General features: G+C 45.8%; 1 protein-coding gene across 1 annotated transcript in view; it reads left to right on the top strand.

Annotated features, from left to right (window-relative positions):
- VRK2 (VRK serine/threonine kinase 2) overlaps positions 1 to 13,194 on the top strand; it is a 424,890-nt gene that overhangs the window by 287,239 nt on the left and 124,457 nt on the right. The window contains 1 exon segment of the mRNA XM_078649306.1: positions 5,521 to 5,579. Coding sequence (XP_078505432.1) covers positions 5,521 to 5,579 — 59 coding nt within the window.

The following is a 13,194-nucleotide window of genomic DNA, read 5'->3' as shown; positions in this document are numbered from 1 at the left end:
CGCGAACACTGAGTACTTTAGGTACCTCCAAGTCCGTCATTCACTGCAGAAGAACATCCCACATGGTACAGTGCCCCCTCAGGCACCCCCCCTAGAAGATAGACTGTTGGATGGTCACATACAAGAACACACAATCTCACTCACCTACAAGAAATTGATAAATAACCTTCCCGTTTTACTCCTGGGCCTCAAAGGGAGGTGGGAGGCGGACGGTTTGGAAATTGATGAGGAGGAGTGGAGGAGCGCGCTGGCCTCTCCCAAGGAGGTGGCTATCTCCTCTAGGCTGCGGCTCATCCAACTTAAAATTCTACACAGGGTGTACATATCAATCACTAGGCTGAAAAGGATGGGCAGGAGTGAAGGTGACGGGTGTAGGAGGGGATGCAGAATGATTTGCTCCTTCTTTCACATACTATGGGAGTGCCCACTACTGCAGACATATTGGGTAAAGGTGGTGCGCTGTATGCAAGAAGTTTGGGGATTAGAGTTGCCCCAGAGGCAAAGCGCTGCATATTGAACATATGGGAGCCAACAGACTTACCAGCTAAAGGCAGGCGTTGGGTTACACTCGGTCAGATGGTAGCTAAGCGCAACATTGCAAGACTCTGGGGAGCAATCACACCTCCACGAATCGCTGAATGGAAACGAGACATGGACTGGTGCATGTTGCAAGAGAAGGTGGTGTATGTGGCCCGGGGGTGCCCCCAAAAATGGGAGGAGATATGGGACAAATGGAACGACTACAGAGGCGGCATATGTGAACCCCCTCAGCCTCGCCGACCGGTACTTGAGGTAGACATCTAATTGTTTTGATATTTTACAGTCCTATTGCCATGACATTGATGTAACACTGTACCCACTGTGTGATCTACTGTACGCCTTTGCAGCCCTTTTGTGTGTCCACGATGGCCACTGTTTGGTCTTAACTTCAATAAAAAGATTTAAAAAAAAAAAAAAAAGAATAGAGAGAAGAAAATCTGCAGCCTCATCCGAAGCAAAGTGAAATCATTGACAGGCTGTGGTTAATGCGGGGATACTAAGTTCTTTGTTTTTTTACGAGTTAAGCGTAAGTGACTGCAGGCGTTTTGATAGTAAATTGGTGGTAAGACAACCAGATAGGCATGATTAGAGGAGTTGAGAGAATGAAAGGAGAATGCCATTCATGTGCATTCAAATAAAGACAATAGAAGAAGACAAAAGAGCAGGTGATATCACTAAGGGAGGTAATGTATGGAGAAAAAAAGGAGTGGTCCTAAGAGCGCTTTGGAGGAGTTCTAACTGATAGAGAGTTTGCGGGGAATCTATGAGAATCCAATACCACAGAAAGATAGGTCTGAGAGACAATATCAAAACCTTTGTAGGGCAGAGCCTGTGATGCTGACATTTTGGAGAGAGAAAAGTAACATGGGGTGATCTACAGTATTGAACTCAGTGGGTTAATCAAGCAGTATGAAGATAGATAACAGATTTTCATGATGAGCGGAGTAAGTTCAGTTGGCTACATGGTGAGTGGGAAGTCTCAATTGATTGGTGAGATCAGACTCTTGATTGAAAATGTGTAGTTTATTAGAAAATCAGCTGTCCCAATATCTTGAACAAGAAAATATGCTGGGTTACTGGGTGGTAGCTGGAATGAGAGGAAGGGTCAGATGTATTTTTTTATAATTTAAAGTGGTAGTACTACTGCGCATTTGAATTGTGAGTAGGATCCAACTGGAAGGAAACGGTATATAGAGGGATATGGAAGTGTACAGCCTTTGAGTAGAAAACCAGAGGTTTGATAATTTGTGGGCCAAAATGATCAGATAGGTCATATGAAGGATTTGCTGATATAAGTATAGGAATGAGCTCCAAAGATGAAATGGTGGAAAAGTGAAAGTGTACAATTGAATGCAGTAGCGGATAAGTGGAGATGAAGAAAGGATGATAATTATTGTAGCGAGTGTCTCTGCCATGGTGATTTTTTTTTGGAACAGTAGATGCTAGGCAGTGAGTGAACTGCATGATAAATGGGAGTGCATGGAAGAAATTTAGTTGTTGATTGGACGTTTCAGAACTTGATGATGGGGCTGCAGTGAAATGATGATGTTTAGAAGTTATGTGGATTTTTCCTTGTCTAAAGGAAGCATATTTAAGGCTTGTCTGTACTGAGCAAGATTATTCAGTCTTTTGTTTGCACCATTCGCATAGACGTGTCTTCATACTTGTTTTAAGTAAACAAATGTCAGGTGTTATCCAGGGGTGTGGGCATGGCACAGCAGGTGAGAATGTGCTTAGAGCATAATGCCGGTCAAAAGCATGCTGAAGTGTCATATTGATATCTTCAGAGGATGTGGTGTGTTGCAGAGGTATGAAATTGTTGTAGATATATTTGAGGATGCCCAAAAAGGACTCCAGAGTCTTTTCATTTTTGAGATGATAGAGTTGGTGATAGATTTGGGGGGAGGGGAGAGGAAATGTTAATTATGGTCTCTGTAAGGTTCGAGTCAGTCAGAAGAGGAAGGATCAAAGGTAGGAGGAAAAAAGGTATGCTTGTTAGAGATTAGTATAAGGTGCAGAGGTTTACCATATTTATTTGTAGCTGAGGAATTATGCTTGTTAATGAGTTATCAGATAATTTTGTATAAGCAGGATATTATGAAGTTGTACTTTAACAATCTGATAGAGACATCTAGCCCCAGATTCCTTACCTTTGATCATCCAGGCGTCAGGCTGGATCCGGAAGATTTTTCGTAGCAGTACCCCTGCACGCCGATAGGTGGTGTTGGTCGACTCCGCGTGACATTGTTGGCGTTGTGTTCATCGTCGTCGTGACGTCTGTGTCATCAAAATAACCAAAGCAAACAGAAGGAGATGATGGACGGAGCACTGAAACTTTTCAGACGCTCGTCAAAATAACCGCCACTCTGGCGCGCTGACGTCTAGTTCTTTTCTTTCTGCACCAGCCAGCGCCGATCCGTTGTAATTTTTGACAAGACTTTTTTTTACTTTACGTCGACTCCGTTGGTGTGTAGGAAGACCTCGAGGTTCAAGCCGTGCGGCTCCTGTCACTGCGCCATGTCAGTTAACAACCCCCATTTGGTTTATCTGTGGTGTCTGGAATGCGACCAGTCGTGCTCAGACTGCCGGGCCATGGCGCTGAAGGCTTTGAGGGAGCGGTCTCTAAAGCTCCTCGCAAGCACTTTCAGTTCACGGTGCTTCCCTTTGGCCTCACCAGTGCCCTTCAGGTGTTCACAAAAGTGATGGCGGTGGTCACAGTTCATTTGGGGTCCCAGTCTTCCCCTATCTCGACGACTGGTTGTTGAAGGCGGGCTTGTCCCAAGCAGTCGTGTCCCACCTCCAGACAACGGCAAAGCTCTTGCATTCGCTGGGGTTAACTATCAATGTGCCAAAGTCACACCTGACTCCCTCTCAGTTGCTTCTTTTCATTTGGGCGGTTCCGGACACAGTGCATTTTCGGGCCTATCCTCCTGAACGGTGGACGACCAACTCTTTATAGGGTATGTGGGTGAAACAAGAGGCTGTTCTGTCCAGAAGAGCACTATATCCCGATGGGTTATCCTCGGCATAAAGATTTGTTGCGCCTTAGCGAAGAAGGAGCCTCCTGAAGGGCGTAGGGCCCATTCCACCAGGGCGAAAGCGGCCACCATGGCTCTCCAGCGTGGTGTTCCCGTATCGGATATTTGCTAAGCTGCCACGTGGGCATCGCTTCACACGTTCGCCAGACACTACTACCTGGACTCCCAGGTTCACAGAGAGGGCCTTTTTGGTCGCTCTGGTTTACAGGATTTTCTGGTCTGAACCGTTTCGCAGTCTCTCCTCCGGAGACAATATTGCTTGGGTATCTGTTCAAAGCTAAGGAATCTGCGGCTAGATGGGTCTATCAGATCGACAAGTTACTTACCTTTGGTATCGCCTTATCTGGTAGAGACATGTTCTAGCTGCAGATTCCTTACTGACCCACCCATCCTCCCTGCACTGCGGAATTGGCTTTAAGTTTCAGGGATGATCCCCTTCAGGGCCCTAGTTGTTCGCTTTTTAACACAACATGGCAGTCACTTCATAGCTCCGTGCTTCTGGTGTGGAAAGTACTGACGTCAGCGCACCGGTTTGGCAGTTATATTGACGACGTGGACATCACGACGATGACAAACACAACAATGACGATATCACACGGAGCCGACCAACGCCATCTACCGGCGTACAGGGGTACTACTATGAAAAATCTTCCAAATCCAGCCTGATGCCTGGAAGTTCAAAGGGAAGAATTCTGCAGCTAGATCATGTCTCTACCAGATAAGGTGTTACCGAAGGTAACTAACTTCATGTCTCTACCAGATAAGGTGTTACCGAAGGTAAGTAATTTGTCCTTTAGATTGAAGTTCTCAAGTAGAATGAAAAAGGTGGCGGGTTCACATAAGCCAATAAGATGGTCAGAGATTTCAAAGAGCCAGTCTCGTGTGGTGGGTAGTAGCTCACTAGAACATTCACATTGAAGTATGCAAGAACTGAGGCGGAGAGGCAGAACTGAGGTGGAGTGGATTTCAAGTGAGGGTTAAGGTATAGGAATAGAATTGAGAATAACCAGAATGACAACTCCACTGCTCTTGCTGCTGGTTAATGATGTATGACAAAAGGAAGCAAGGTCAGTATGGAGCGTTATAAGTGTGGTGGAGTCATTTGTGCCTATCTGTGTCTCAGTGATAACTGTGAGGTGTAATGGAGGGCTATAGGACTGACATTGGTATATGATGTAAGATGTTTTGATAAGATCAGATATGACATTCAATAGGCATCTGGTGTGCTCAGGAATATTTACTCCAAGTTCTAAGGTTTACTTACTGATGACGCTGAATTGGTAAAACCGTGATGGGTGGGAGCTTGAGTGGGCATCTACTATGTGGAAAGGAAGATGCAGTAAGGAGGACATATTTTTGGCAGGCAACCTGCTTAGTAGCAACTCGACAAAGCCAATGAAATTAAAGCTGTTTGGTGTCAATAGTGTGTCTGAGATAATCTTTTAAGAGATGGTGGGCTGGTGGTGCTTTGTCGGAGGTGTTTTCACCAGGGATGCACAAGGAGTGACCTCAGTGCATTTTAAGCCTAACTGATCTTTACATAAGTGTGCATAATTATTTATTTTTCTTTGCTTGTTTCTATCGATACATTTACCCATTGTGCTAAAAAAAAAATTTTACTTTTCTCAAGCAATTGGATTACATCCGATTTTACATAGTTTTGTGGGGGAAAAATTGTTCCAACAATCTTAGTATTTTACTTTCTCTAGCTGGTTTAGGTGCGTTAGTGATTGTTCATAGTTTTGTGTGTTGAGCTTTCAAATGTGTATTATAAAAACACAGCATGATTTTGTGTCTTTGGGACCAGGATTACCCTGCCCCCTTTATTGCAGATGAAGACATTCAGAATGCAAACATGTTTAAAGCTTAGATAGGATAACTGTACATAATATTCTAAAGTGATTACATAAGAAGTTAATAATACTATGCATTATTGTTTCAGACTTCTGGATGAACTCCCTGATTCTGTATTACAACTGAACCCTTCTAAAAGCCTCACTCGTAAGTATGGAAGCTTTGTATTTTATGCTATTCCTTAAGTGTCAGACTGGATCTGGAAACATCAGTAGTACCTCTACGTGCCAGTAGGCGGTATCCCGTGGCTCTGAGACAATGTCGTTTTGCTCTGGAAATGACATGCAGAGTTTCATACAAGTGCCACTTGTGATCGCTGACATAAATTCCTTTCTGTCTGCCACAGGCACAATTCAGGCCTACCCTCTTGTCTCTGAAGAGACCATTCTCACTCAAAATATTTAAAAATATACCAATATGCAAGGGCAATTTCATCCTCTAAGACTACAGGATTTAAACACTTTAGGGACTGTTGCAAACAGATGTCTGTCAGGTATGCCTTTGGTGCTTAGGGTTGGAACACAACACCTACACCTGTAGCTGTTGTGCCCAGGAAAACCCTAAGAGCACATGGGACAATGAGGCGAAGTTCCACGTTACCAGACATTGAAAGACTCCACACTGTTGCCAGTCAAGATTGAAAGGGTTCGTTCTGGTCCTACTCCTGAAGTTGTTTCCCATGGCTGATCTGTGGTTCTGTCTGCCCTAGTGAGAACGCTTCACCAGCAGTTTAACCCCCTCCATGGCTATGATAGGGGCTACCAGTACTGTCAATACCAGCCTTCACAGGCTAGCAAGTTTCCCAGTCTTTTTCTGTCCGATGCTGTGCATACCACAGACCATGTGGTTATCAGGAGCAGCAGGCAGGCCTCCCTGCTGTCGCAGCCACAAAATAATTTTGTGTGTCCTTCTAGACACCCAGCCATCATGTGGGAGACAGAATCTGACATTTTCTGCTGGGTTAGAAAACAATCACTTCGGACAACTGGGTCCTGCAAGTTGTCCTTCGGGGCTATGCCTTCTCATATCTTGCACTGCCCTCGGAGCACCATCTGTCAGTTTTATGGCAGGAAGAGCAGGCCCTTTTGGCCAAAGGGGGTCAGAAGTAGCAACTGGGGGTTACTCTCACTAGTTCCTATTGCTGATGAAAAAACAAAGATCTATGCCATCTCAGTGCTCTCTGTGGAAGGACACATTCTAAATACAAGTCCAGGCACAGTCTGCTTTGGATTTTGGAGATTAGATGGCGGAGCTGCACCTGCAGGATACGTCTTCTCACATTCCCTTCCTGCAGGTAACAGGGTACTGTCTGCGGTTCACAGTGGGCCCAGAGCATTTTCAGTGCTCTGTGCGCTCTTTTATTTCACCTGTTGCACATTGGTATTTCAGAAAGTGTTGGCGGTGATTGCAGCACACCTTCAGAGGTCTGGGATACCAGTCTTCTCCTTTCTCAACCACTGTTTGCTGAAGGCGGGCTCGCCTGAGGGACCTTGGGGACCAGGAAGCCCTCCTGGTACTTTCTGTAAGTCCTACACAGCGGGATTTTTGAGACCGGGTTAGACGTCCTGCCCCTTTCTCCACCACTCGGCAAACACCATTACTACCTAAATCATAGAAATTCACTGAAAAAACAAAGGTTACAGGGACGTTACAGTTAGGCTCAGATGTCAAAATCAGTGAAATTCAGCCGTTGTCGTTAGTGATCTAACTATAACTCACAACCCTGCAATGCACTGCTTATGACCTCACATATTCCGTATATCTCTCATGACATGGTCAGTGACATTACTGATGACTTCTCAAATGACATCATCCACAGAATCTCTGATGCCCCCACTCATACCCCATATAACCTTTCATACACCCACTCCATCTTCCACACTACCATTCTCAAACACATTCACACACCCATACCAGTACTTACACAGCCACTCACTGATTCATAAACACACATATCCACTCACTCACCCATACAGCCACTCATATAACCACTCACTAATACAGCCACTGACCTATCCACTCATACAGACACTCACACAGTGAGTCAATCACCCATATAGCTACTCGCACATCTACTCACTCACCCATACAGTCAATCACACAGCCACTCACTCACCCATAGTTACATACACACTCTCACTCACTTACTCATAAAGATACTAAACTCACATATACAGACACTGATACAAGCAAGCACCCAGTCACCCATACAGCTACTCTCACATTCACTCAAACACCCATGCAATCACTTACATACCCCATCACTCGCCTGTACTGCCTTTTACATGCACAGTTACCCATATACCACTGACACATGCACTCAATCACCAACACAGCCATATACACACTCACCCATACAGCGCCTCACACTCATTCACTAACCTATACAGCCACTGACTCACCCTCTCACTCATCCCTACCAGCAGTCACACACACCCTCACCCACCCACACAGACACTCAGACGCCCATAGAGGTACTCAGACAACCAATCACTCACCCATAAACAAACTCATGTACCCATACAGCCACTTAGGCACCAACTGACAGACTGATACAGACATTCACACAACCAGTCACTCACACATACATTCACCGAGACACCTAGTCACTCACTTATACAGTCAGTCACGCACCCACGGAATCATCCAAACAGGCACTCATCGTGATTTACCAATACACATTGGTATATATATATTTAACTCTCATAAACTTTTAAAAAAACACTCAGTCACTGGGTGATGTCATCAGTGATGTCATTTGAGATGCCATCAGTGATGTCACTGACTATGTCATGATTGGTGTAATATGTGAGGTCATAATTAGTGCATTGCAGGGGTTGAGTTCTAGTTAGCTCACCAACTATAACGGCGGAATTTCAATGATTTTGTACGAGTAAATCCTGAGCCTTACTATAACTTCCCTGTAAACGTTGTTTTTTTCAGTGAATATATATGTGTATAGATTACCTATTGGGCCTGATTATGAGTTTGGCGGGTCTATCGCTGTTCCGGCAGTCGGGAGAATGCCACTAATTAGGTACATCCCAACTGCCGTATTACGATTACACTGCCGGCTGGCGGTGTTGTATCAGTGGTTCCTCGGTAGGGGCATGCTTAGGCTCAGAGAGCCTGAAGCACAGCACCACTTGCATGTTGGATGCACTGTGTACCATGCACCATGTTGTGCATGGCACACAGTGCCCATACGATAGTGTAATGAGAGGGGGGCACAACATGTACTCTAGTGCACTTTGCCCAATGGGTAAATCACCCGGAGGCCTGGGTTGGGGCCCCTTACCTGCCTTTCCACCAACGTTTACATGATACGGTCCCCACCATGGAAAAGGTCAGCAGAAAGGCAGATCGTGATTGGGACGCCGGTGCCCGCATCGGCGCAGCCTCCCATCCCCACCTCTTTCCCCACCGCTGTGGGATCCAGGACTTGGCAGCAGTCTGACCGCCGTAGTCCTAATTGGCGGTCGGGCCACCGAGGAGGCGGCGGTCAGACCGCCACCGCGAGTGCAGCATCTGTGGACCGCAGCACTCATAATCAAGCCCCTAGTTTCCAGAGGAAAAAGTGTTTTTTGACTTGCTCATAACTTTGACGCCGTTTGACAAACCTACGCAAAATTTTCCCAAAACATGTGACCCTCTTTATCTAGTTGTGCATGGAAAATTTTAGGGTGATCTGTCAAGCGTGGGCTGAGAAAAAGGAGGGGGGTAAAAAAAATTCTTTTCCAAAGTTAATTCCTGTTGAGATTTTGAAACACAACTGCAGCCCGACCCTCTGAACAGAATTACACCAAATTTGCCAGAAAGCTAGTTCTTGTTCCAGAAAGCTTGCTTTTTGTAATTTGTTGAAACCATTTAGTAGTTTTTGAGATATTAAAGGAAACCCAAATTTGTATATCTATATCTGCGAAACCTTCACAAATCCAACAGATGACTCAGCCGAGTCCCAAATAAAAAAAATAAAATAAAAAATAAAATAATAATGTGTCCCCTTCAAATAATATTAGAAGGGGACACGGAAGGAAAACCCGGACCCCCTAGGACTGGTATTGGGGTCCACCAGGGACCCCGCCGGGGCAGCAGCATTTTTTTTGCAGTGAATCACGAAGATTGGTAAATCCCAGCAAAAATTAAAAACAAAAAACAAGCGCGATCTCCCATGCTTGTTTGTATCTGAGCTCCCTGGATGGGTCAGGCCCCAGAGTCGTATTTTTTATATATAATATTGGTTGAGAGTGCATGCGTCCGCCCTCCCGATGGCCAATATTGTCCCAGGGACCACCACCTTCCTGGGGCTTTATTAAAAATTTGGAGGGGGGTGCATGAACTTCCCTGCTTTAAGTAGTAGGGCCCCAGGGACCACCACATCCCCGGGCCATGATGAACATTTAAAGGGGGAGTGGGGCAATGGGACCACCCCTCCCGGACTGTTTCTGGCCATTAATGGCCCTGGGTATTGGCACCCCCCAGGGCCGGCTCCCTATGTCCTGATGTGCCCATACTCTAGACATAGCAATTCGCTGTCGCGTGGTGGGAGCTTTGATGGCTCCTGTCAAGCGAGAGCAAACAGAAAGTCTGCTCCCAGTGGGCAGGAGCAGGAAAACTGCTCCCACCTGCTGGTAGTAGACTTATCTGTTTTTTTGCTTGCCGTCAAGCGGGCAGGAAGACAGATGAAAGAATTGCTCCTCTCGCAGGGAGCAGCATTTTTGCTGCTCCCTGCAATCAGGAGCAATGCTGGCTCCCGATGGAGGCAGGGAGCGATCAGGGACCACAGGGGCATTGGGGCTGCCCTCGCAGTCCCCAACAGTGTACAATGGGTGCCCTGGGTGTACTCCAGGGCACCCAGCATCAAATGGCATGGGTTTGGGGGCTCGAGCCCAAAATCTGCCCGAAGAGGGGGCTCACGCGGCCCTATCCCCTTGTTAAATATGAGAAGTGGGTTCTTTTTTGCCCTCTCCTGGTGAGTGCAGAGTCCATGGTTCTCCGTTTAAATGACTAAGAGTAAGCAAATGTGCAAAATCACCTGGCAGCCTTGCTCGTTTGGCCCTCCCTGTCCACCTTAATATGGAAGCGTCTTCCCGCTTTTTACCAGCATGATGGGTAGCTTACTGAAAGGTCCCCCAGCACGTTTCCCTCCGATTTTGGTGCCGAAGATTACGATAACATCTCCACCAAACAAAGAAGCTCCAACTTTATATAGTTAAGAGGAAGTACCCTTGTTTTGTGGAGACTACCTCTTTGTAGTCCTCTCTATAGGAGAATTCATGTTATTGGACATTTCTTGATAAAGATGCTCGAGGAACAATCACATTGCCAAAACGCATACAAGGTAACTAACACAAGACATTTCTTCGTGGTCCATTATGCAGTTGGAACTTTAGAAAACGCACTGGAGATTTACTCAGCGAGGTACACTTAGTAATTAACCAGTAGAAAGTACTCTAGTTGGGTAGATATTTTGTGCAAAACTGTGGACTTTTTTTGGAAAGGGGCAGGTGGTGTTCTGTTCTGGCCTGGTCACTCACAAAGCTACTGACACACCCTCACGGAAATTTAGACACCCACCCATTCTGCAAATCATAAATCCAACTCACAAACAACTCAATCCAAACAAACTCAAACAAACAATCCAACTCAAAAATCGACTCACACACACCCTCAAAACTACTCACACATCCACTCATACACACATACACTCACTCACAGACCCATACAGCCCCTCACACACCCAATCACCAACCCAGACAGCTACTCACACACCAACTCACAGACCCATACAGCCAGTCACACACTCACTGAAAGACCCATGCAGCCACGCACACACCCACTCACATACCCGTACAACCACTCACGCAACCACTCACTGACCTATACAGACGTTCATAGACCTGTAGAACCGGCTTTTTGGAGACCCCTCCTCACTGGAGGGTCAAAGCCAGCAGTGCAGGGGACACCTAGAATCTACGGGTTCTTTTCCTCAATTGTGCATTACCAAAAAGACCAGGACAACTTAGCTGTTGAGGGTAGTAAATTATTTTATTAGCTCGAGCTAAGGACAGAGTCCCAGAATGGCACAAAGACAACTCTACGGAGACTGCTGCTTCACTCTGCAGTGCACACATAATTATAGTACTAGCCACACCCTTTACACAATACAAGTTCCTCATTAGACAAGTTCCTCATTAGACAAGTTCCTCATCAGACAAGTTCCTCATCAGTCTTGGGTGGCGCGATCGTGGCCAGGGAGCATCTGCCTCTGGTTGCACAATGTACATCGTCTCTGACTTCCGTGCCCAGATGGCATGGTCACAGAGCATCTGTTTCCGATTGCACAATACACACAGCCTCTGACTTCCGTGCCCAGATGGTGTGGTCACGGGGCACAGCCGTTGGTCGTGGGAGGCTGAATTACCAAAAGTGGACAGGATGTGGCTAAGTCTCTGGCACAACTGGGGGCGAGGTACACAGGCAGCTTCTCGGAATCGGCTCAACCACAAGTGGGGAGGGTTAAGCAAGCTCCAACAGAGTCACAGAAATCAATTCTTTACCAGGTTGCTGAGAGCATGCCAACACAAAATGGAGTCTTGGTGTTCATTTTAAGCACAGTTCAACTGACCCACTCTCAAAGGTTACAGTTGGTAAATAAAATAAACCTTTGAAATTCAATAAATAAACAAATGTTACAAGGACGTTATTCGGCCTGATTTCTATGTTGGGAGGTCGGGTTAACGACAGGCCGTCCGTGGCAGTCCGACTGCCGCATTAGGATGCTGGCTGTTGGGCCCTTATCTGTCGGAGGCAAGACCACCCGCTCTGCCAGGATCATAGATCTTGACGTGGAGGCGGTTGGAGCAGCGTCCTACAATGTCGGCGGTGCCAAGTGGCTGTATGACTAAATGTATCAGTGTGTGAGTGGGTGTCTGAGGGGCTGTACGGGTGTGTGAGTGGATGTCCGAGTATGGGTCTGTGAATGGTTTTCTGGGTGTGTGAGTGGTTGTATGGGTGCCTAAATGATTGTATGGGTGTGTGTGGTTATATGAGTTTGTGAGTGTGTCTGAGAAGCTGTGTGGGTATGTGAGTGGTGTCTGAGTGGTTGTGTGGGTGTGTGAGTGGTTGTATGGATGTGTGAGTGAGTGGTTGTGTGGGTATGTGAATGGTTCTGTGGATGACGTCATCAGTGATGCACTGACCATATCATGAGTGATGTCATTTGTGAGGTCATAAGCAGTGCATTGTGGGGGTGTAAGTTATAGTTAGCTCAGGTAACTATATCTGCTGAATTTAAATAGTGTTGTGCATGTGAAATCTGAGCTTAATTATAACATCCCTGTAACCTTTAGTCTTTTCATGGAACGTCTAAGGTTATTTTTATTCTGTTTCCTAACTATAACGACCCTGTAACCTTTGTTTACAGATCAGATGCTTTGGGTGCCTGGTCCTTTGTTAGTAAATCATTTGGTTACTATTTCAGCCAGGCTAAAGGTAGAAGAAAGACTCATACACTACATTATATTGATCATTGAAAACTTTATTGACATACACATTGTTGACAGTAGATCAGTGCATACGTTGCTTACTGTTTTTAAAAGTTTGTACCATCCTGAAATTTTTCAATATTAATTTGCATTGTTTTTGACTCTGTAGTTTGACTTTAAATATTGTAGTGACACTCTGGCAAAAGCATTAGGCCTGAAAACTGACTAATGTACCCCTCAGGTTGTGTTAAGCATATAGGTGAGTTTTGGGGGTA

This window comes from Lissotriton helveticus, chromosome 6, assembly GCF_964261635.1.
Source record: "Lissotriton helveticus chromosome 6, aLisHel1.1, whole genome shotgun sequence".
Lineage (NCBI taxonomy): Eukaryota > Metazoa > Chordata > Amphibia > Caudata > Salamandridae > Lissotriton > Lissotriton helveticus.
The sequence above is the reverse complement of the archived record's forward strand: the minus strand, read 5'-3'. Positions and strand labels throughout refer to the sequence as shown.